The sequence below is a fragment of the Oncorhynchus keta genome, unplaced genomic scaffold, assembly GCF_023373465.1.
Source record: "Oncorhynchus keta strain PuntledgeMale-10-30-2019 unplaced genomic scaffold, Oket_V2 Un_contig_29610_pilon_pilon, whole genome shotgun sequence".
Lineage (NCBI taxonomy): Eukaryota > Metazoa > Chordata > Actinopteri > Salmoniformes > Salmonidae > Oncorhynchus > Oncorhynchus keta.
In genome coordinates this window covers 129,120-155,413 of record NW_026286640.1, presented here as the reverse complement: position 1 = coordinate 155,413, position 26,294 = coordinate 129,120, and the positions used below count along the sequence as shown (strand labels likewise).

General features: G+C 46.7%; 1 protein-coding gene and 1 long non-coding RNA gene across 17 annotated transcripts; one reads left to right on the top strand and one right to left on the bottom strand.

Moving 5' to 3' along the window:
- Positions 1-182: 182 nt before the first annotated feature.
- LOC127923418 (transmembrane channel-like protein 5) lies at positions 183-26,294 on the bottom strand (the record flags this gene model as incomplete). Its single annotated transcript, XM_052507478.1, has 12 exons — positions 26,246-26,294; positions 25,605-25,732; positions 25,280-25,422; positions 25,010-25,093; positions 24,730-24,828; positions 16,883-16,985; positions 9,910-9,991; positions 9,519-9,779; positions 8,957-9,093; positions 5,448-5,622; positions 684-836; positions 183-352 (listed from the first exon to the last, which is right to left on the bottom strand). Coding segments are annotated over exons 2-12 (1,481 nt in total), but the record flags the coding sequence as incomplete, so codon positions are not given.
- On the top strand, positions 10,776-13,454 carry LOC127923417 (uncharacterized). Of its 16 annotated transcripts, none has more exons than XR_008114305.1 (6): positions 10,776-10,991; positions 11,025-11,222; positions 11,742-11,873; positions 12,334-12,564; positions 12,795-12,860; positions 12,894-13,061. It is a non-coding gene; the product is annotated as an uncharacterized LOC127923417 (long non-coding RNA). The 16 variants fall into 16 exon arrangements; XR_008114300.1 differs by having other exon boundaries at positions 11,709-11,873; XR_008114309.1 differs by having other exon boundaries at positions 11,676-11,873; positions 12,433-12,564.

The window sequence follows — 26,294 nt, the reverse complement described above, 5'->3', positions numbered from 1 at the left end:
TCTGGGGGTGTGTGTACTGTTTGTGCGTGGGGGTGTTTACTGTGTGTGCGTGGGTGTGGGTGTACGGGGGTGTGTGTGTACTGTGTGTGTGTGGGTTTACTGTGTGGGTGTGTGTACTGTGTGTGCGTGGGTGTGTGTGTACTGTGTGTGTGTACACTGTGTGTGTGTACTGCGTGCGTTACCTGAGCACCGTGACGTAGACGCGTGTCCGTGGGCTATCGTAGCGCTCCAGTCTGTGTGTGTGTGTGTAGAGTAGTGATATGAAGGTGTTGAGGACACACACTGCTACAGGCAGCAGCAGAGACCAGGCCTCTGTCAGGACATCCTCTGGACTGGGGGACGTTACCACACGCTGGAGGAACACACACACATCACATCACATGGACCCACACACACACACACACACATCACATGGACCCCACACACACACACACACACACCACACACACATCACATGGACCCACACACACACACACATCACATGGACCCACACACACACACACATCACATGGACACACACACACACACACACACACACACACACACACACACACACACACACACACACACACACACACACACACACACACACACACACACACACAGTAAACAGACATATTTACAGAGGTAGTTCCAGGTGACAGTACGACACATTAAACTGTGTGTGTGTTTGTGCTACTGACCTGCAGGTTGTGTTGACAGAGGTAGTAGACAGCCACACAGGCCCCAGTAGCCAGACAGACAGACAGAAGCCAGACAGCCAGACGGACCAGACAGGCCCTCATCTTGTCTGACACAGACAGCTCTCTCTTCACTCTGCTCTCCCTTAGAGACTCCTAGACAAACACAGCTAGTAAGATGGGTAGGTGTGTGTGTGTGTGTGTGTGTGTGTGTGTGAGCGTGCGTGCGTGCGTGCGTTCGTTCGTGGAAGTGTGTTTCATTCTGTCTGTTCCCCCAGCCCCCCCAAGGATGCCTTTTGCATGCAATAGCAAGCTACATGGTCAGAGTTAGAGGTTTAAATATAAATCAACCTTCAGTAATACTAGCAGGTTGTTTCTGTGTGTACCTTCAGTAATACTAGCAGGTTGTTTCTGTGTGTACCTTCAGTAATACTAGCAGGTTGTTTCTGTGTGTACCTTCAGTAATACTAGCAGGTTGTTTCTGTGTCTACCTTCAGTAATACTAGCAGGTTGTTTCTGTGTCTACCTTCAGTAATACTAGCAGGTTGTTTCTGTGTGTACCTTCAGTAATACTAGCAGGTTGTTTCTGTGTGTACCTTCAGTAATACTAGCAGGTTGTTTCTGTGTGTACCTTCAGTAATACTAGCAGGTTGTTTCTGTGTCTACCTTCAGTAATACTAGCAGGTTGTTTCTGTGTCTACCTTCAGTAATACTAGCAGGTTGTTTCTGTGTGTACCTTCAGTAATACTAGCAGGTTGTTTCTGTGTCTACCTTCAGTAATACTAGCAGGTTGTTTCTGTGTGTACCTTCAGTAATACTAGCAGGTTGTTTCTGTGTCTACCTTCAGTAATACTAGCAGGTTGTTTCTGTGTGTACCTTCAGTAATACTAGCAGGTTGTTTCTGTGTGTACCTTCAGTAATACTAGCAGGTTGTTTCTGTGTCTACCTTCAGTAATACTAGCAGGTTGTTTCTGTGTCTACCTTCAGTAATACTAGCAGGTTGTTTCTGTGTGTACCTTCAGTAATACTAGCAGGTTGTTTCTGTGTCTACCTTCAGTAATACTAGCAGGTTGTTTCTGTGTCTACCTTCAGTAATACTAGCAGGTTGTTTCTGTGTGTACCTTCAGTAATACTAGCAGGTTGTTTCTGTGTGTACCTTCAGTAATACTAGCAGGTTGTTTCTGTGTCTACCTTCAGTAATACTAGCAGGTTGTTTCTGTGTGTACCTTCAGTAATACTAGCAGGTTGTTTCTGTGTCTACCTTCAGTAATACTAGCAGGTTGTTTCTGTGTAATACTAGCAGGTACCTTCAGTAATACTAGCAGGTTGTTTCTGTGTGTACCTTCAGTAATACTAGCAGGTTGTTTCTGTGTCTACCTTCAGTAATACTAGCAGGTTGTTTCTGTGTCTACCTTCAGTAATACTAGCAGGTTGTTTCTGTGTCTACCTTCAGTAATACTAGCAGGTTGTTTCTGTGTGTACCTTCAGTAATACTAGCAGGTTGTTTCTGTGTCTACCTTCAGTAATACTAGCAGGTTGTTTCTGTGTGTACCTTCAGTAATACTAGCAGGTTGTTTCTGTGTCTACCTTCAGTAATACTAGCAGGTTGTTTCTGTGTGTACCTTCAGTAATACTAGCAGGTTGTTTCTGTGTCTACCTTCAGTAATACTAGCAGGTTGTTTCTGTGTCTACCTTCAGTAATACTAGCAGGTTGTTTCTGTGTCTACCTTCAGTAATACTAGCAGGTTGTTTCTGTGTCTACCTTCAGTAATACTAGCAGGTTGTTTCTGTGTGTACCTTCAGTAATACTAGCAGGTTGTTTCTGTGTCTACCTTCAGTAATACTAGCAGGTTGTTTCTGTGTCTACCTTCAGTAATACTAGCAGGTTGTTTCTGTGTGTACCTTCAGTAATACTAGCAGGTTGTTTCTGTGTGTACCTTCAGTAATACTAGCTGGTTGTTTCTGTGTCTACCTTCAGTAATACTAGCAGGTTGTTTCTGTGTCTACCTTCAGTAATACTAGCAGGTTGTTTCTGTGTCTACCTTCAGTAATACTAGCAGGTTGTTTCTGTGTGTACCTTCAGTAATACTAGCAGGTTGTTTCTGTGTCTACCTTCAGTAATACTAGCAGGTTGTTTCTGTGTGTACCTTCAGTAATACTAGCAGGTTGTTTCTGTGTGTACCTTCAGTAATACTAGCAGGTTGTTTCTGTGTGTACCTTCAGTAATACTAGCAGGTTGTTTCTGTGTGTACCTTCAGTAATACTAGCAGGTTGTTTCTGTGTCTACCTTCAGTAATACTAGCAGGTTGTTTCTGTGTGTACCTTCAGTAATACTAGCAGGTTGTTTCTGTGTCTACCTTCAGTAATACTAGCAGGTTGTTTCTGTGTGTACCTTCAGTAATACTAGCAGGTTGTTTCTGTGTGTACCTTCAGTAATACTAGCAGGTTGTTTCTGTGTGTACCTTCAGTAATACTAGCAGGTTGTTTCTGTGTCTACCTTCAGTAATACTAGCAGGTTGTTTCTGTGTCTACCTTCAGTAATACTAGCAGGTTGTTTCTGTGTCTACCTTCAGTAATACTAGCAGGTTGTTTCTGTGTGTACCTTCAGTAATACTAGCAGGTTGTTTCTGTGTCTACCTTCAGTAATACTAGCAGGTTGTTTCTGTGTCTACCTTCAGTAATACTAGCAGGTTGTTTCTGTGTGTACCTTCAGTAATACTAGCAGGTTGTTTCTGTGTGTACCTTCAGTAATACGAGCAGGTGTTTCTGTGTCTACCTTCAGTAATACTAGCAGGTTGTTTCTGTGTCTACCTTCAGTAATACTAGCAGGTTGTTTCTGTGTTACCTTCAGTAATACTAGCAGGTTGTTTCTGTGTGTACCTTCAGTAATACTAGCAGGTTGTTTCTGTGTGTACCTTCAGTAATACTAGCAGGTTGTTTCTGTGTGTACCTTCAGTAATACTAGCAGGTTGTTTCTGTGTGTACCTTCAGTAATACTAGCAGGTTGTTTCTGTGTGTACCTTCAGTAATACTAGCAGGTTGTTTCTGTGTGTACCTTCAGTAATACTAGCAGGTTGTTTCTGTGTCCTTCAGTAATACTAGCAGGTTGTTTCTGTGTGTACCTTCAGTAATACTAGCAGGTTGTTTCTGTGTGTACCTTCAGTAATACTAGCAGGTTGTTTCTGTGTGTTTCTGTGTACCTTCAGTAATACTAGCAGGTTGTTTCTGTGTGTACCTTCAGTAATACTAGCAGGTTGTTTCTGTGTGTACCTTCAGTAATACTAGCAGGTTGTTTCTGTGTGTACCTTCAGTAATACTAGCAGGTTGTTTCTGTGTGTACCTTCAGTAATACTAGCAGGTTGTTTCTGTGTTTCTGTGTACCTTCAGTAATACTAGCAGGTTGTTTCTGTGTCTAACTTCAGTAATACTAGCAGGTTGTTTCTGTGTGTATCCTCAGTAATACTAGCAGGTTGTTTCTGTGTGTACCTTCAGTAATACTAGCAGGTTGTTTCTGTGTCTACCTTCAGTAATACTAGCAGGTTGTTTCTGTGTGTACCTTCAGTAATACTAGCAGGTTGTTTCTGTGTCTACCTTCAGTAATACTAGCAGGTTGTTTCTGTGTCTACCTTCAGTAATACTGCAGGTTGTTTCTGTGTTACCTTCAGTAATACTAGCAGGTTGTTTCTGTGTGTACCTTCAGTAATACTAGCAGGTTGTTTCTGTGTCTACCTTCAGTAATACTAGCAGGTTGTTTCTGTGTCTACCTTCAGTAATACTAGCAGGTTGTTTCTGAGTGTACCTTCAGTAATACTAGCAGGTTGTTTCTGTGTACCTTCAGTAATACGAGCAGGTTGTTTCTGTGTCTACCTTCAGTAATACTAGCAGGTTGTTTCTGTGTCTACCTTCAGTAATACTAGCAGGTTGTTTCTGTGTGTACCTTCAGTTATACTAGCAGGTTGTTTCTGTGTGTACCTTCAGTAATACTGCAGGTTGTTTCTGTGTGTACCTTCAGTAATACTAGCAGGTTGTTTCTGTGTGTACCTTCAGTAATACTAGCAGGTTGTTTCTGTGTGTACCTTCAGTAATACTAGCAGGTTGTTTCTGTGTGTACCTTCAGTAATACTAGCAGGTTGTTTCTGTGTGTACCTTCAGTAATACTAGCAGGTTGTTTCTGTGTGTACCTTCAGTAATACTAGCAGGTTGTTTCTGTGTGTACCTTCAGTAATACTAGCAGGTTGTTTCTGTGTGTACCTTCAGTAATACTAGCAGGTTGTTTCTGTGTGTACCTTCAGTAATACTAGCAGGTTGTTTCTGTGTGTACCTTCAGTAATACTAGCAGGTTGTTTCTGTGTGTACCTTCAGTAATACTAGCAGGTTGTTTCTGTGTCTACCTTCAGTAATACTAGCAGGTTGTTTCTGTGTCTACCTTCAGTAATACTAGCAGGTTGTTTCTGTGTGTACCTTCAGTAATACTAGCAGGTTGTTTCTGTGTGTACCTTCAGTAATACTAGCAGGTTGTTTCTGTGTCTACCTTCAGTAATACTAGCAGGTTGTTTCTGTGTGTACCTTCAGTAATACTAGCAGGTTGTTTCTGTGTCTACCTTCAGTAATACTAGCAGGTTGTTTCTGTGTGTACCTTCAGTAATACTAGCAGGTTGTTTCTGTGTGTACCTTCAGTAATACTAGCAGGTTGTTTCTGTGTCTACCTTCAGTAATACGAGCAGGTTGGTCCTGTGTGTGTGTGTGTGTGTGTGTGTGTGTGAGTACCTTGAGATGTACTAGCAGGTTGGTCCTGTGTGTGTGTATGTCCGCGTGGTGCAGCAGAGAGAAGTCCCAGCTACACAACAGTCTCCAGTAGTCATCTCCTCTTCCAGACAGAGAGCCAGGTCTCTGAGCCGCTACACCTGACGCCACAACACCAGTCTGGAGACACCCTGCCATGCTGCCCAACACACACACACACACACACACACACACACACACACACACACACACACACACACACACACACACACACACACACACACACACACACACACACACACACACACACACACACAGACTGATGACTGACTGTTCCTCCATATTATCTGTCATGCTGACTGACTGTTCCTCCATATTATCTGTCATGCTGACTGACTGTTCATCCATATTATCTGGCATGCTGACTGTTCCTCCATATTATCTGGCATGCTGACTGTTCCTCCATAATATCTGTCATGCTGACTGACTGTTCCTCCATAATATCTGTCATGCTGACTGTTCCTCCATATTATCTGGCATGCTGACTGTTCCTCCATATTATCTGGCATGCTGACTGACTGTTCCTCCATGTTATCTGGCATGCTGACTGACTGTTCCTCCATATTATCTGTCATGCTGACTGACTGTTCCTCCATATTATCTGTCATGCTGACTGACTGTTCCTCCATATTATCTGGCATGCTGACTGTTCCTCCATATTATCTGGCATGCTGACTGTTCCTCCATATTATCTGTCATGCTGACTGACTGTTCCTCCATATTATCTGTCATGCTGACTGTTCCTCCATATCATCTGTCATGCTGACTGACTGTTCCTCCATATTATCTGTCATGCTGACTGACTGTTCCTCCATATTATCTGGCATGCTGACTGTTCCTCCATATTATCTGGCATGCTGACTGTTCCTCCATATTATCTGGCATGCTGACAGACTGTTCCTCCATATTATCTGGCATGCTGACTGACTGTTCCTCCATGTTATCTGGCATGCTGACTGACTGTTCCTCCATATTATCTGGCATGCTGACTGTTCCTCCATATTATCTGGCATGCTGACTGACTGTTCCTCCATATTATCTGTCATGCTGACTGACTGTTCCTCCATATTATCTGGCATGCTGACTGTTCCTCCATATTATCTGTCATGCTGACTGACTGTTCCTCCATATTATCTGGCATGCTGACTGTTCCTCCATATTATCTGGCATGCTGACTGTTCCTCCATATTATCTGTCATGCTGACGTACTGTTCCTCCATATTATCTGGCATGCTGACTGACTGTTCCTCCATGTTATCTGGCATGCTGACTGACTGTTCCTCCATATTATCTGGCATGCGGACTGACTGTTCCTCCATATTATCTGGCATGCTGACTGACTGTTCCTCCATGTTATTTGGCATGCTGACTGACTGTTCCTCCATAATATCTGTCATGCTGACTGTTCCTCTATAATATCTGTCATGCTGACTGACTGTTCCTCCATAATATCTGGCATGCTGACTGTTCCTCTATATTATCTGGCATGCTGACTGTTCCTCCATATTATCTGTCATGCTGACTGACTGTTCCTCCATAATATCTGTCATGCTGACTGACTGTTCCACCATAATATCTGTCATGCTGACTGTTCCTCCATATTATCTGTCATGCTGACTGACTGTTCCTCCATATTATCTGTCATGCTGACTGACTGTTCCTCCATATTATCTGTCATGCTGACTGACTGTTCCTCCATAATATCTGTCATGCTGACTGACTGTTCCACCATAATATCTGTCATGCTGACTGTTCCTCCATATTATCTGTCATGCTGACTGACTGTTCCTCCATATTATCTGTCATGCTGACTGACTGTTCCTCCATAATATCTGTCATGCTGACTGACAGTTCCTCCATAATATCTGGCATGCTGACTGACTGTTCATCCATAATATCTGGCATGCTGACTGACTGTTCCTCCATAATATCTGGCATGCTGACTGACTGTTCCTCCATAATATCTGGCATGCTGACTGACTGTTCCTCCATATTATCTGGCATGCTGACTGTTCCTCCATATTATCTGGCATGCTGACTGACTGTTCCTCCATATTATCTGGCATGCTGACTGACTGTTCCTCCATATTATCTGGCATGCTGACTGACTGTTCCTCCATATTATCTGGCATGCTGACTGACTGTTCCTCTATAATATCAAAGCCAGCTGATCCCTGTCTGGTGTGATTATGACAGATATTATGGAGGTACAGCCAATGCAGAAAAGTAGCTGCTGCCTTGGCAGGAACTAATGGGGATCCATTATAAACCCCAGGAAGAGTAGCTGTTGCCTTGGCAGGAACTAAAGGGGATCCATTATAAACCCCAGGAAGAGTAGCTGCTGCCTTGGCAGGAACTAATGGGGATCCATTATAAACCCCAGGAAGAGTAGCTGCTGCCTTGGCAGGAACTAATGGGGATCCATAATAAACCCCAGGAAGAGTAGCTGTTGCCTTGGCAGGAACTAATGGGGATCCATAATAAACCCCAGGAAGAGTAGCTGCTGCCTTGACAGGAACTAATGGGGATCCATTATAAACCCCAGGAAGAGTAGCTGCTGCCTTGGCAGGAACTAATGGGGATCCATAATAAACCCCAGGAAGAGTAGCTGTTGCCTTGGCAGGAACTAATGGGGATCCATAATAAACCCCAGGAAGAGTAGCTGCTGCCTTGGCAGGAACTAAAGGGGATCCATTATAAACCCCAGGAAGAGTAGCTGCTGCCTTGGCAGGAACTAATGGGGATCCATAATAAACCCCAGGAAGAGTAGCTGTTGCCTTGGCAGGAACTAATGGGGATCCATAATAAACCCCAGGAAGAGTAGCTGCTGCCTTGGCAGGAACTAAAGGGGATCCATTATAAACCCCAGGAAGAGTAGCTGCTGCCTTGACAGGAACTAATGGGGATCCATAATAAACCCCAGGAAGAGTAGATGCTGCCTTGGCAGGAACTAATGGGGATCCATAATAAACCCCAGGAAGAGTAGATGCTGCCTTGACAGGAACTAATGGGGATCCATAATAAACCCCAGGAAGAGTAGCTGCTGCCTTGACAGGAACTAATGGGGATCCATAATAAACCCCAGGAAGAGTAGCTGCTGCCTTGGCAGGAACTAATGGGGATCCATAATAAACCCCAGGAAGAGTAGCTGCTGCCTTGGCAGGAACTAATGGGGATCCATAATAAACCCCAGGAAGAGTAGCTGCTGCCTTGACAGGAACTAATGGGGATCCATAATAAACCCCAGTAAGAGTAGCTGCTGCCTTGACAGGAACTAATGGGGATCCATTATATACCCCAGCAGCATGTAGGAGGACGGACAGACAGTATTACCTGTATATGACTGAGGCTCCACAGAGCAGCATGTAGGAGGTAAACCAGACAGACAGACAGACAGACAGACAGAAATAGACAGACAGAGAAACAGACAGACAGACAGACAGACAGAGAAACAGACAGACAGACAGAATTACCTGTATATGACTGAGGCTCCACAGAGCAGCATGTAGGAGGTGATGGTAAAGAGGTAAGCTAGCTGGATGTTATAACTAGACAGTACACTGTTACTGCTGTAGACACCATAGTACAGCATGGACACGTTGAACCACCCCTACACACACACACACACACACACACACACACACACACACACACACACACACACACACACACACACACACACACACACACACACACACACACACACACACACACACACACACACACACACACACACACACACACACACACACGGAGAGAGACATGGAAAGAGGCAGACAGACAGGCAGGGAGAGAGAGACAGGGAGAGAGGTATGGAGAGACAGAGACAGGGAGAGAGGCAGGGAGAGAGAGAAACAGGGAGAGACAGAGACAGGGAGAGAGGCAGGGGGAGAGAGACAGAGAGAGACAGACAGGCAGACAGACAGATGACACTTTAGACTTAGTTACAGCATCTTTAAACAGAGTGTGTATTTGTGTGTGTCTGTGTATCCTACATATATGTATGGATGTGTCCGTGTCAGTGTGTCCACTCACCACTCCAGTGAGGAGCTCCAGTCCCCTGAACCCGGCAGTTGCCCCGGCGCCCTGAGTGTCGGTGCTAAGCATCGCCCACGGCAACGTGATGAAGGAGAGGTTGAGGAGGGAGGAGAGGAGGTTGAAGAGGAGCAGCCATCTTAGAAACAGGAAGTAGCAGAGAACAGCAGAACCAAACCTTCCACTGATCTCCCTCAGAGAACCGCGCCACAGAGAGAGAGACTGTCTGAAAAACACCACACTGCTGCACCTACGAACAGACTGAGAGAGACAGAGACATCTAGTGACTACTACAGGACATGGGTTCTCTGACTACTACAGGATATGGGTTCTGACCGGTGTCCTCTCTAACATGTCTATCTAATGACTACTACAGGACATGGGTTCTGACCAGTGAGATCTGCTCCCAACAGTCAGTGCAGCTTGTTCTCTCTAGACTCCTCCTGGAGAACTTCTCTGCTAAGACACGGCACCTGGAAACACACAGTAGTGATGAGACGGTTGACCCATAGCCCGCAGTCCGCGCAGTTATAGCTGCAGGGCGGGTGGGTTTAGGGTCATTGAATATTGCGTTCATATCGGGCAGGTGGGTTGAATTAAGAGAAACCTATAGGCCACCCAACCTTTAAAAAATGCATAAATGTATCATTCTTGTGCCATTGACAGTGAGCTCCTAAAGGCATCGGGCCACATTGTTTGTTGTTCTGGCTCTGTACTCCAACACTTTGAAATGATACAGTGACCACATCAACCGTGTGACTCTACAAACTGGTTGGTTGTATTTGCTGTTTGTTTTGGTTGTTGCAGATTATTTGGTGCCCAATAGAAATGAAGGGTAAATAATGTAGTGTCATTTTGGAGTCACTTTTATTGTAAATAACAATAGATGATGTTTCTAAACACTTCTACATTAATGTGGATGCTACCATGATTACAGATAGACTCGAATTAATTGTGAATAATGATGAGTGAGAAAGTTAGAGGCATAAATGTCATACCCTCCCCCCCAAAAATGCTAACCTCCCCTGTAATTGTAACGGTGAGAGGTTAGCATGTCTTGTTGGTATGATATTTGTGCGTCTGTAAAATACCTTCAACTTAAAGCCGACTGTCCGCACTCTGCACTTTAAACCTCATAGTCATTGTATCATTTGAAATCCAAAGTGCTGGAGAACAGAGCCAGAACAACCAAACCGGTCTGTCCCGATACTTATGGAGCTCACTGCATCTACAGTGCATCTGATAGATAGTGGTGAATGGAAGCTTCCCAATGGGGCGGCAGGGTAGCCTAGTGGTTAGAGTGTAGAGGTGGCAGCGTAGCCTAGTGGTTAGAGTGTAGAGGTGGCAGGGTAGCCTAGTGGTTAGAGTGTAGAGGTGGCAGGGTAGCCTAGTGGTTAGAGTGTAGGGGCGGCAGGGTAGCCTAGTGGTTAGAGTGTAGAGGTGGCAGGGTAGCCTAGTGGTTAGAGTGTAGAGGTGGCAGGGTAGTCTAGTGGTTAGAGTGTAGAGGTGGCAGGGTAGCCTAGTGGTTAGAGTGTAGAGGTGGCAGGGTAGCCTAGTGGTTAGAGTGTAGAGGTGGCAGGGTAGCCTAGTGGTTAGAGTGTAGAGGTGGCAGGGTAGCCTAGTGGTTAGAGTGTAGAGGTGGCAGGGTAGCCTAGTGGTTAGAGTGTAGGGGCGGCAGGGTAGCCTAGTGGTTAGAGTGTAGAGGTGGCAGGGTAGTCTAGTGGTTAGAGTGTAGAGGAGGCAGGGTAGCCTAGTGGTTAGAGTGTAGGGGCGGCAGCGTAGCCTAGTGGTTAGAGTGTAGAGGTGGCAGGGTAGCCTAGTGGTTAGAGTGTAGAGGTGGCAGGGTAGCCTAGTGGTTAGAGTGTAGAGGTGGCAGGGTAGCCTAGTGGTTAGAGCGTAGGGGTGGCAGGGTAGCCTAGTGGTTAGAGTGTAGAGGCGGCAGGGTAGCCTAGTGGTTAGAGTGTAGAGGTGGCAGGGTAGCCTAGTGGTTAGAGTGTGAGGGTAGCCTAGTGGTTAGAGTGTAGAGGTGGCAGGGTAGCCTAGTGGTTAGAGGTAGAGGGGGCAGGGTAGCCTAGTGGTTAGAGTGTAGAGGGGGCAGGGTAGCCTAGTGGTTAGAGTGTAGAGGTGGTAGGGTAGCCTAGTGGTTAGAGTGTAGAGGTGGCAGGGTAGCCTAGTGGTTAGAGTGTAGAGGTGGCAGGGTAGCCTAGTGGTTAGAGTGTAGAGGTGGCAGGGTAGCCTAGTGGTTAGAGTGTAGAGGTGGCAGGGTAGCCTAGTGGTTAGAGTGTAGGGGCGGCAGGGTAGCCTAGTGGTTAGAGTGGAGGGGCGGCAGGGTAGCCTAGTGGTTAGAGTGTAGAGGTGGTAGGGTAGCCTAGTGGTTAGAGTGTAGAGGTGGCAGGGTAGCCTAGTGGTTAGAGTGTAGGGGCGGCAGGGTAGCCTAGTGGTTAGAGTGTAGGGGCGGCAGGGTAGCCTAGTGGTTAGAGTGGAGGGGCGGCAGGGTAGCCTAGTGGTTAGAGTGTAGAGGCGGTAGGGTAGCCTAGTGGTTAGAGTGTAGAGGTGGCAGGGTAGCCTAGTGGTTAGAGTGTAGAGGTGGCAGGTAGCCTAGTGGTTAGAGTGTAGAGGTGGCAGCGTAGCCTAGTGGTTAGAGTGTAGAGGTGGCAGCGTAGCCTAGTGGTTAGAGTGTAGAGGTGGCAGGGTAGCCTAGTGGTTAGAGTGTAGAGGTGGCAGGGTAGTCTAGTGGTTAGAGTGTAGAGGTGGCAGGTAGTCTAGTGGTTAGAGTGTAGAGGGGGCAGGGTAGCCTAGTGGTTAGAGTGTAGAGGTGGCAGGGTAGCCTAGTGGTTAGAGTGTAGAGGTGGCAGGGTAGCCTAGTGGTTAGAGTGTAGAGGTGGCAGGGTAGCCTAGTGGTTAGAGTGTAGAGGTGGCAGGGTAGCCTAGTGGTTAGAGTGTAGAGGTGGCAGGGTAGCCTAGTGGTTAGAGTGTAGAGGTGGCAGGGTAGCCTAGTGGTTAGAGTGTAGAGGTGGCAGGGTAGCCTAGTGGTTAGAGTGTAGAGGTGGCAGGGTAGCCTAGTGGTTAGAGTGTAGGGGCGGCAGCGTAGCCTAGTGGTTAGAGTGTAGAGGTGGCAGGGTAGCCTAGTGGTTAGAGTGTAGAGGTGGCAGGGTAGCCTAGTGGTTAGAGTGTAGGGGCGGCAGGTAGCCTAGTGGTTAGAGTGTAGGGGCGGCAGGGTAGTCTAGTGGTTAGAGTGTAGGGGCGGCAGCGTAGCCTAGTGGTTAGAGTGTAGAGGTGGCAGGGTAGCCTAGTGGTTAGAGTGGAGGGGCGGCAGGGTAGCCTAGTGGTTAGAGTGTAGAGGTGGCAGGGTAGCCTAGTGGTTAGAGTGTAGAGGTGGCAGGGTAGCCTAGTGGTTAGAGTGGAGGGGCGGCAGGGTAGCCTAGTGGTTAGAGTGTAGAGGTGGCAGGGTAGCCTAGTGGTTAGAGTGTAGAGGGGGCAGGGTAGCCTAGTGGTTAGAGTGTAGAGGTGGCAGGGTAGCCTAGTGGTTAGAGTGGAGGGGTGGCAGCGTAGCCTAGTGGTTAGAGCGTAGGGGCGGCAGCGTAGCCTAGTGGTTAGAGCGTAGAGGTGGCAGGGTAGCCTAGTGGTTAGAGTGTAGGGGCGGCAGGGTAGCCTAGTGGTTAGAGTGTAGGGGCGGCAGGGTAGCCTAGTGGTTAGAGCGTAGGGGCGGCAGCGTAGCCTAGTGGTTAGAGCGTAGGGGCGGCAGGGTAGCCTAGTGGTTAGAGTGTAGAGGTGGCAGGGTAGCCTAGTGGTTAGAGTGTAGGGGCGGCAGGGTAGCCTAGTGGTTAGAGCGTAGGGGCGGCAGCGTAGCCTAGTGGTTAGAGCGTAGGGGCGGCAGCGTAGCCTAGTGGTTAGAGTGTAGAGGTGGCAGCGTAGCCTAGTGGTTAGAGAGTAGGGGCGGCAGCGTAGCCTAGTGGTTAGAGCGTAGGGGCGGCAGCGTAGCCTAGTGGTTAGAGTGTAGAGGTGGCAGCGTAGGTGGTTACAGGATAGGGTGAATGGCAGGGTAGCCTGGTTAGAGTGTAGGGGCGGCAGCGTAGCCTAGTGGTTAGAGTGTAGGGGCGGCAGCGTAGCCTAGTGGTTAGAGTGTAGGGTGGCAGCGTAGCCTAGTGGTTAGAGTGTAGGGGCGGCCTAGTGGTTAGAGCGTAGCCCTAGTGGTTAGAGCGTAGGGCGGCAGCGTAGCCTAGTGGTTAGCAGCGTAGCCTAGTGGTTAGAGAGTAGGGGCGGCAGCGTAGCCTAGTGGTTAGAGCGGGCGGCAGCGTAGCCTAGTGGTTAGAGTGTAGGGCGGCGCGCAGGGCAGCTAGTGGTTAGAGTGTGGGCAGCGTAGCCTAGTGGTTAGAGTGTAGGGGCGGCAGCGTAGCCTAGTGGTTAGAGTGTAGGGGGCAGCGCCTAGTGGTAGCCTAGTGGTTAGAGAGTAGGGGTTCAGCGTAGCCTAGTGGTTAGAGCAGGGGCGGCAGCGTAGCCTAGCCCTAGTGGTTAGAGTGTAGGGCGGCAGCGTAGCCTAGTGGTTAGAGTGTAGGGGCGGCAGGGTAGCCTAGTGGTTAGAGTGTAGGGGGCAGCGTAGCCTAGTGGTTAGAGTGTAGGGGCGGCAGCCCTAGTGGTTAGAGTGTAGGGGCGGCAGCGTAGCCTAGTGGTTAGAGTGTAGGGGCGGCAGCGTAGCCTAGTGGTTAGAGTGTAGTGGCGGCAGCGTAGCCTAGTGGTTAGAGTGTAGGGGCGGCAGCGTAGCCTAGTGGTTAGAGTGTAGGGGCGGCAGTGTAGCCTAGTGGTTAGGGCGTTGAACTAGTAACCGGAAGGTTGCAAGTTCAAACCCCCGAGCTGACAAGGTACAAATCTGTCATTCTGCCCCTGAACAGGCAGAACAGGCACTGTTCCTAGGCCGTTATTGAAAATAAGAATTTGTTCTTAACTGACTTGCCTCGTTAAATAAAAACAGATACTTATCAGGAAAAAAATATATATATATATATATACAGTGCTTTCAGAAAGTATTCAGACCCCTTTCCTTTTCCCACATTTTGTTACGTTACAACCTTATTCTAAAGTTGATTAAATACATTTTTCCCCCTCATCAATCTACACACAATAGCCCATAATGACAAAGCAAAAACAGGTTTTTAGAAATGTTTGCAATTTTTTATTTTTTTAAACAAACTGAAATACCTTATATAAGTATTCAGACCCTTTGCTATGAGACTTGAAATTGATCTCAGGTGCATCCTGTTTCCATTGATCATCCTTGAGATGTTTCTACAAATTGATTGGAGTCCAGCTGTGGTAAATTCAGTTGATTGGTCATGATTTGGAAAGGCACACACCTGTCTATATGAAAGGTCCCACAGTTGACAGTGTATGTCAGAGAAAAAAACCAAGCCATGTTGTGGTAGAAGGAATTGTCCGTAAAGCTCCAAGACAGGATTGTGTCGAGGCACAGATCTGGGGAAGGGTACCAAAACATTTCTGCAGCATTTGCAAATGAGAACCTGTTCTCAACTAGCCTACCTGGTTAAATAAAGGTGAAATAAAATAAAAATAAAAAAAAAGGTCCCCAAGAACACAGTGGCTTCCATCATTCGTAAATTGAATAGGTTTGGCATCACCAAGACTCTTCCTAGAGCTGGCTGCCCGGCCAAACCGAGCAATCGGGGGAGAAGGGCCTTGGTCAGGGAGGTGACCAAGAACCCAATGATCACTCTGTCAGAGCTCCAGAGTTCCTCTGTGGAGATGGGAGAACCTTCCAGAAGAACAACCATCTCTGCAACACTCCATTAATCAGGCCATTATGGTAGAGCGGCCAGACGGAAGCCACTCCTCAGTAAAAGACACATGACAGCCCGCTTGGAGTTTGCCAAAAAAAGCACCTAAAGGACTCTCAGACCATGAGAAACAAGATTCCCTGGTCTGATGAAACTAAGATTGAACTCTTTGGCCTGAATGCCAAGCTTTACGTCTGGAAGGAAACCTGGCACTATTTGTACGGTGAAGCACGGTGGTGGCAGCATCATGTCTGGAGGAAACCTGGCACCATTTGTACGGTGAAGCACGGTGGTGGCAGCATCATGTCTGGAGGAAACCTGGCACCATCTGTACGGTGAAGCACGGTGGTGGCAGCATCCCCTAAGGTGAAGCACGGTGGTGGCAGCATCATGCTGTGGGGATGTTTTTCAGCGGCAGGGACTGGGACACTAGTCAGGTTTGAGGGAAAGATGAATGGAGCAAAGTACCGAGAGATCCTTGATGAAAACCTGCTCCAGAGTGTTCAAGACTTCAGACTGGGGCAAAAGGCCAAGACAACGCAGTAGTGGCTTCGGGACAAGTCTCTAAATGTCCTTGAGTGGCCCAGCCAGAGCCTGGACTTGAACATGATCAAACATCTCACCATCCAACCTGACAGAGCTTGAGAGAATCTGCAAAGAAGAATGAGAGAAACTCCCCAAATACAGGTGTGCCAAGCTTGTAGCGTCATACCCAAGAAGACTCGAGGCTGTAATCGCTGCCAAAGGTGCTTCAACAAAGTACTGAGTAAAGGGTCTGAATACTTATGTAAATGTATTATTTTAGTTTTCGATTTTTTATTTTTAAAAATTGCTTTGTCATTATGGAGTATTGTGTGTAGATTGATGAGGGAAAATTTTCTGGATTTTTTTTTCTCTCATTTTGTCTGTCATAGTTGAAGTGTACATATGATGAAAATTACAGGCCTCATCTTTTTAAGTGGGAGAACTTGTACAATTGGTGGCTGACTAAATATTTTTTGCCCCACTGTATATATACACCTCTGATATATATATATATAGGGAATAGGGAATTTGAGATGCATTGTAGAGAGACTACTGTAACAGACCAGGACATTTAAATGCTGATCTGAGACATGTCCATATAGTCTCATTGATTATGATCTAAAAGGCTACACTGATCCTAGGTCAGTACTGCTGCTAGACAGAGAGACATTTAGTGAGAGAATACTGTAACAGACCAGGACCTTTAAATGCTGATCTGAGACCTGTCCATATAGTCTTATTCATTATGATCTAAAAGGCTAAACTGATCCTAGATCAGTACCACTACTCTGAGACTCTTGTTGGATATGAGCCCATAACAAGGGTGGCCTAGTGGTTAGAGCATTGGACTTGTAACCGAAAGGTTGCAAGTTCAAATCCCCGAGCTGACAAGGTAAAAAATCTGTTGTTCTGAACAGGCAGTTAACCCACTGTTCCTAGGCCGTCATTGAAAATAAGAATTTGTTCTTAACTGACTTGCCTAGTTAAATAAATAAAGTAGTTGTAAAGTAGTTGTGTAAAGTAGTTGAATGCGTCATAATGTGTGTTTACCTGATGTTTCTGCGCTCCCCCAGACTTACAGGAAGGCCTCGTACAGCTTTGACTCTGTCTCTGGACGGCATGGTAACCAGCTCTCTCACCAACTCCACTGTGTCTGCTCAACAGGAGAGCGATAGGGCAGAGTGGTAACCAGCTCTCTCACCAACTCCACTGTGTCTGCTCAACAGGAGAGTGATAGGGCAGTGGTAACCAGCTCTCTCACCAACTCCACTGTGTCTGCTCAACAGGAGAGCGATAGGGCAGAGTGGTAACCAGCTCTCTCACCAACTCCACTGTGTCTGCTCAACAGGAGAGCGATAGGGCAGAGTGGTAACCAGCTCTCTCACCAACTCCACTGTGTCTGCTCAACAGGAGAGCGATAGGGCAGAGTGGTAACCAGCTCTCTCACCAACTCCACTGTGTCTGCTCAACAGGAGAGCGATAGGGCAGAGTGGTAACCAGCTCTCTCACCAACTCCACTGTGTCTGCTCAACAGGAGAGCGATAGGGCAGAGTGGTAACCAGCTCTCTCACCAACTCCACTGTGTCTGCTCAACAGGAGAGTGATAGGGCAGTGGTAACCAGCTCTTCACCAACTCCACTGTGTCTGCTCAACAGGAGAGCGATAGGGCAGAGTGGTAACCAGCTCTCTCACCAACTCCACTGTGTCTGCTCAACAGGAGAGTGATAGGGCAGAGTGGTAACCAGCTCTCTCACCAACTCCACTGTGTCTGCTCAACAGGAGAGCGATAGGGCAGAGTGGTAACCAGCTCTCTCACCAACTCCACTGTGTCTGCTCAACAGGAGAGTGATAGGGCAGTGGTAACCAGCTCTCTCACCAACTCCACTGTGTCTGCTCAACAGGAGAGTGATAGGGCAGAGTGGTAACCAGCTCTCTCACCAACTCCACTGTGTCTGCTCAACAGGAGAGTGATAGGGCAGAGTGGTAACCAGCTCTCTCACCAACTCCACTGTGTCTGCTCAACAGGAGAGTGATAGGGCAGTGGTAACCAGCTCTCTCACCAACTCCACTGTGTCTGCTCAACAGGAGAGTGATAGGGCAGAGTGGTAACCAGCTCTCTCACCAACTCCACTGTGTCTGCTCAACAGGAGAGTGATAGGGCAGAGTGGTAACCAGCTCTCTCACCAACTCCACTGTGTCTGCTCAACAGGAGAGCGATAGGGCAGAGTGGTAACCAGCTCTCTCACCAACTCCACTGTGTCTGCTCAACAGGAGAGCGATAGGGCAGAGTGGTAACCAGCTCTCTCACCAACTCCACTGTGTCTGCTAAACAGGAGAGCGATAGGGCAGAGTGGTAACCAGCTCTCTCACCAACTCCACTGTGTCTGCTCAACAGGAGAGCGATAGGGCAGAGTGGTAACCAGCTCTCTCACCAACTCCACTGTGTCTGCTCAACAGGAGAGCGATAGGGCAGAGTGGTAACCAGCTCTCTCACCAACTCCACTGTGTCTGCTCAACAGGAGAGCGATAGGGCAGAGTGGTAACCAGCTCTCTCACCAACTCCACTGTGTCTGCTCAACAGGAGAGCGATAGGGCAGAGTGGTAACCAGCTCTCTCACCAACTCCACTGTGTCTGCTCAACAGGAGAGCGATAGAGTTATAAGGTTATAAGGCAACCTATTTCCTTGTCAGGATTTTTTTTCTGCATATGAAATTCTAGGGCGGGCTGCCAAAGTGTTTTTTTTTTTTTCATGCAGCCTAAGGTCGTACAGTGTCAAATAAAACTCTCGGGGTTGGAAAAACGCATTCAGTGTAAACTTAAACGACTAACACCTTGTAGAAAGTATGGAGAAACGTATGCTCCTTTTGGGACTGTATCATATGACTGGAGCAAGAACAGCTTTGTGCAGAACAAGACGTTGTTTTTCAGTAGAGGAGGAACGGCTCATAACGCTCTGGTCAAAAGAAGTGCCTTCAGAAAGTATTCAAACCCCTCGACTTATTCCACATTTTGTTGAGATTGCAGCCTGAATCGATTAAATATATGTATTTCCATCTACACATAATGACAAAATGAAAACATGTTTTTAGATTTTTTTATTATATAGCAAATTTATTGAAAATGAAATACAGAAATATCAGCTGTCAGAGCAGCTTTCCGATCACTGAAAGTGTACACAGCCCATCTGTAAACAGCACACCCAACTACCTCATCCCCATATTGTTATTTATGCTCTTGCTCTTTTTGCACCCCAGTCTCTCTACTTGCACATCATCATCTGCACATCTATCACTCCAGTGTTAATGCTAAATTGTAATTATTTATTTCCTTTACCTCCCTACTCTTCTACATTTGCATACACTGTACGTGGATTTTTTTCTATTGTGTTATTGACTGTACGTTTGTTTGTGTAAATCTGTGTTGTTGTTCTTGTCGCACTGCTTTGCTTTATCTTGGCCAAGTCGCAGTTGTAAATGAGAACTTGTTCTCAACTGGCCTACCTGGTTAAATAAAGGTAAAATAAAAAATAGGATTTTGCCTTTGCCTAGCTCCGTTCTGTTTCTTTTTAGCCTAAAAACTCCCTGATTCTTACCGATGACAAGCATACCCATAACATGATGCAGCCACCACCACGCTTCAAAATATGAAGAGTGGTACTCAGTGATGTATTGTGTTGGATTTGCCCCAAACATAACATTTTGTATTCAGGACATAAAGTGAATTTCTTTGCCACATTTTTGCAGTTTTACTTTAGTGGCTTGTTGCAAACAGGATGTATGTTTTGGAATGTTTTTTTTTTCTGTACAGGCTTCTTTCTTTTCACTCTGTAATTTAGGTGTTGGTTACAAAGACAACTGGGGCGGCATTGGACTAGTTAACAGTTAACCCACTGTTCCTAGGCCGTCGTTGAAAATAAGAATTTGTTCTTAACTGACTTGCCTGGTTAAATAAAGGTACATTTTTTTTTTTAAAGAAATAAATAAAAGATGAGGTAGTCAAACTAAAATCATGTTAAACACTATTATTCCACACAGAGTGAGTCCATGTAACTTATTATGTGACTTGTTAAGCACATGTTTACTCCTGAACTTATGTATGCGTTGCCATAACAAATACTTACTGAAGACATTTAAGCTTTTCATTAAATTAAATATTTTAAAAAACACAATTCCACTTTGACATTATGGGGTGTTGTGTATATTATGTGTATAGGCCAGTAACACAACAACATGTGGAAAAAAGTCACGGGGTGTGAATACTTTCACTATAGGGAATAGAGTGTCATTGGTGATGCACAATAACATGGTTAATGACCATTCTCTACTCACACACACACACACTCAGTGACATGGTACTGACCGTTCTCTACTCACACACACACACACACACACACACACACTCAGTGACATGGTACTGACCATTCTCTACTCACACACACACACTCAGTGACATGGTACTGACCATTCTCTACTCACACACACACACTCAGTGACATGGTACTGACCGTTCTCTACTCACACACACACACTCAGTGACATGGTACTGACCGTTCTCTACCACACACACACACTCAGTGACATGGTACTGACCATTCTCTACTCACACACACACACTCAGTGACATGGTACTGACCATTCTCTACTCACACACACACACACTCAGTGACATGGTACTGACCATTCTCTACTCACACACACACACTCAGTGACATGGTAAACTGACCATTCTGACTACTCACACACACACACACTCAGTGACATGGTACTGACCATTCTCTACTCACACACACACACTCAGTGACATGGTACTGACCGTTCTCTACTCACACACACACACTCAGTGACATGGTACTGACCATTCTCTACTCACACACACACACTCAGTGACATGGTACTGACCATTCTCTACTCACACACACACACTCAGTGACATGGTACTGACCGTTCTCTACTCACACACACACACTCAGTGACATGGTACTGACCATTCTCTACTCACAACACACACTCAGTGACATGGTAGTGACATTCTCTACCACACACACACTCAGGACATGGTACTGACCATTCTCTACTCACACACACACACTCAGTGACATGGTACTGACCATTCTCTACTCACACACACACACTCAGTGACATGGTACTGACCATTCTCTACTCACACACACACACTCAGTGACATGGTACTGACCATTCTCTACTCACACACACACTCAGTGACATGGTACTGACCATTCTCTACTCACACACACACACTCAGTGACATGGTACTGACCATTCTCTACTCACACACACACACTCAGTGACATGGTACTGACCATTCTCTACTCACACACACACACTCAGTGACATGGTACTGACCGTTCTCTACTCACACACACACTCAGTGACATGGTACTGACCATTCTCTACTCACACACACACACTCAGTGACATGGTACTGACCATTCTCTACTCACACACACACACTCAGTGACATGGTACTGACCATTCTCCATTTCACTCACACACACACACTCAGTGACATGGTACTGACCATTCTCTACTCACACACACACACTCAGTGACATGGTACTGACCATTCTCTACTCACACACACACACTCAGTGACATGGTACTGACCATTCTCTACTCACACACACACACTCAGTGACATGGTACTGACCATTCTCTACTCACACACACACTCAGTGACATGGTACTGACCATTCTCTACTCACACACACACACCAGTGACATGGTACTGACCATTCTCTACTCACACACACACACTCAGTGACATGGTACTGACCATTCTCTACTCACACACACACACTCAGTGACATGGTACTGACCATTCTCTACTCACACACACACACTCAGTGACATGGTACTGACCGTTCTCTACTCACACACACACACTCAGTGACATGGTACTGACCATTCTCTACTCACACACACACACACTCAGTGACATGGTACTGACCATTCTCTACTCACACACACACACTCAGTGACATGGTACTGACCGTTCTCTACTCACACACACACACTCAGTGACATGGTACTGACCATTCTCTACTCACACACACACACTCAGTGACATGGTACTGACCATTCTCTACTCACACACACACACTCAGTGACATGGTACTGACCGTTCTACTCACACACACACACTCAGTGACATGGTACTGACCATTCTCTACTCACACACACACACTCAGTGACATGGTACTGACCATTCTCTACTCACACACACACTCAGTGACATGGTACTGACCATTCTCTACTCACACACACACACTCAGTGACATGGTACTGACCGTTCACTACTCACACACACCACACACTCAGTGACATGGTACTGACCCTTCTCTACTCACACACACACACTCAGAGAAATGGTACTGACCATTCTCTACTCACACACACACACACTCAGTGACATGGTACTGACCGTTCTCTACTCACACACACACACTCAGTGACATGGTACTGACCATTCTCTACTCACACACACACACTCAGTGACATGGTACTGACCATTCTCTACTCACACACACACACACACTCAGTGACATGGTACTGACCATTCTCTACTCACACACACACTCAGTGACATGGTACTGACCGTTCACTACTCACACACACACACACACACACACACTCAGTGACATGGTACTGACCATTCTCTACTCACACACACACTCAGTGACATGGTACTGACCGTTCTCTACTCACACACACACTCAGTGACATGGTACTGACCGTTCTCTACTCACACACACACACTCAGTGACATGGTACTGACCATTCTCTACTCACACACACACACTCAGTGACATGGTACTGACCGTTCTCTACTCACACACACACTCAGTGACATGGTACTGACCATTCTCTACTCACACACACACACTCAGTGACATGGTACTGACCATTCTCTACTCACACACACACACTCAGTGACATGGTACTGACCATTCTCTACTCACACACACACACTCAGTGACATGGTACTGACCGTTCTCTACTCACACACACACTCAGTGACATGGTACTGACCATTCTCTACTCACACACACACACTCAGTGACATGGTACTGACCATTCTCTACTCACACACACTCAGTGACATGGTACTGACCATTCTCTACTCACACACACACACTCAGTGACATGGTACTGACCATTCTCTACTCACAACACACACACTCAGTGACATGGTACTGACCGTTCTCTACTCACACACACACACTCAGTGACATGGTACTGACCATTCTCTACTCACACACACACACTCAGTGACATGGTACTGACCATTCTCTACTCACACACACACACTCAGTGACATGGTACTGACCGTTCTTTACTCACACACACACACTCAGTGACATGGTACTGACCATTCTCTACTCACACACACACACTCAGTGACATGGTACTGACCATTCTCTACTCACACACACACACACTCAGTGACATGGTACTGACCATTCTCTACTCACACACACACACTCAGTGACATGGTACTGACCATTCTCTACTCACACACACACTCAGTGACATGGTACTGACCATTCTCTACTCACACACACACACTCAGTGACATGGTACTGACCATTCTCTACTCACACACACACTCAGTGACATGGTACTGACCATTCTCTATCACACAACACACTCAGTGACATGGTACTGACCATTCTCTACTCCACACACACACTCAGTGACATGGTACTGACCGTTCTCTACTCACACACACACACTCAGTGACATGGTACTGACCATTCTCTACTCACACACACACACTCAGTGACATGGTACTGACCATTCTCTACTCACACACACACACTCAGTGACATGGTACTGACCGTTCTCTACTCACACACACACACTCAGTGACATGGTACTGACCATTCTCTACTCAAACACACACACTCAGTGACATGGTACTGACCATTCTCTACTCACACACACACACTCAGTGACATGGTACTGACCGTTCTCTACTCACACACACACACTCAGTGACATGGTACTGACCATTCTCTACTCACACACACACACTCAGTGACATGGTACTGACCATTCTCTACTCACACACACACACTCAGTGACATGGTACTGACCGTTCTCTACTCACACACACACACTCAGTGACATGGTACTGACCATTCTCTACTCACACACACACACTCAGTGACATGGTACTGACCATTCTCTACTCACACACACACACTCAGTGACATGGTACTGACCGTTCTCTACTCACACACACACACTCAGTGACATGGTACTGACCATTCTCTACTCACACACACACACTCAGTGACATGGTACTGACCATTCTCTACTCACACACACACACTCAGTGACATGGTACTGACCGGATCTACTCACACACACACACTCAGTGACATGGTACTGACCATTCTCTACTCACACACACACACTCAGTGACATGGTACTGACCATTCTCTACTCACACACACACTCAGTGACATGGTACTGACCGTTCTCTACTCACACACACACACTCAGTGACATGGTACTGACCGCCTACCACACACACACACTCAGTGACATGGTACTGACCATTCTCTACTCACACACACACACACTCATTGACATGGTACTGACCGTTCTCTACTCACACACACACACACTCAGTGACATGGTACTGACCATTCTCTACTCACACACACACACACTCAGTGACATGGTACTGACCATTCTGTTCACACACACACACTCAGTGACATGGTACTGACCGTTCTCTACTCACACACACAACTCAGTGACATGGTACTTCTCTACTCACACACACACTCAGTGACATGGTACTGACCGTTCTCTACTCACACACACACACACACGCACGCCCACACACTCAGTGACATGGTACTGACCGTTCTCCATCTGCTCCTTGGCCTCCTCCTCTGACAGCCCCAGTCTCCCTACAGCTGTACCCTGTAGAGGGAGCGGACTCTGCCTGCGACAACCACGCACTACAACACACACACACACACACACACACACACACACACACACACACACACACACACACACACACACACACACACACACACACACACACACACACACACACACACACACCACCACCATCATCTATAGACCTGTGCCTCGCCTGTAACACACACCCACTACACACACAGTGAGTACACCCACCCAGGATAGCTGTTCCTGTCTGCTGTCTGCTGGTCATCCTGTACCTGGTAGCAGTATCCATGGGAACCCTGGGTCCAGGGCTGGCTGTAGGGGAAAGAGGGTGGGAGAGAGAGGGAGAAGCAGGGAGGGAGAGAGTTGTAAACTAAGATACAGCTGTATTTACAGGGCTGTGTCCCTCGTCTGGGCCAAGCCATCAGCCAACAGAGCCCTGGACAAAAGCAGCAAAGTACTATATAGGGAATAGGGTGCAATCTGAGGTGCAGTACTCACACTGGCCTAGGTGCCGTTTGGGTCCCCACAGCTGAGGGAGGAGAGGGGGGTCTGAGCTGGACGGCCCCTGGTCCTTACTCCATGGCCCCAGCCCCCTCTCCACATCCTGGGGTACAACAAGGCCCTCTGGAGGCCTACTCCACCTGGAAGAGTGGAGGTGGGAAGGAAGAGTGGGGAGAGAGAGAAGGGGGACGAGAGGGGAGATAGAAAGGAAGGGGGAGAAAAAGAGAGAGAGAGCGGGAGGGAGAGAATGAATGAATGAAAACACAAATTGACCACAAAAAAAAATCTAGATTTTTGCACATGCACAGGTCTGCACACTCACCTCTTATCAGTTGATTTTGGCGCCTGATCACTTCTATAAGGAGATGCAATGAAGGCACTGGTAAAGCGAGACATGGCTAACTAACAAGCCAAGTCTTCAACCATACATAAACAGCAAAGGACGTCTGTCTGAGAAAACACAAGTAGTTGGAGAACAGTTATAGACACGGGCTAATGTATGTAGCTGACCAAACTATCAGAAGCCAGGTAACGTTAGTTAACTCACTGGAAGGTACTGTACCTAGCTAACTTGACAAGCCGTTAGTTAGCTAGAACAATTTGTGTGGTCGAAAAAATTGCAAGTTGTGTTTTCTTGATACTTAGTTACTTCAAGTAATTAAGCTGTCCAACGCGTGATGTAAATGGGACATTTCACATAAAAGTACAACATCAAACTTACATTGAATATGTTATAAGCTTAGCTAGTTAACTGTTAGCTAATGTTAGCTAGCTAGTTAACTGTTAGCTAATGTTAGCTAGCATACCTAGACGCTTTAGATTCGACCGTTGGTTGGTTTCATTTGGGAAATTATAACTTTACGGCAAAGAATTGACTAAATATCCATATCAAAATCTATATTTCATCGATGTGAATGCAGCAGAGACGTATAAGGAATAAAATAAGAACAAAAAAACGCTCACCTTTCCTCCCAACTGACAACAAGCACTAAAACTAAATTCAGGGAAACCG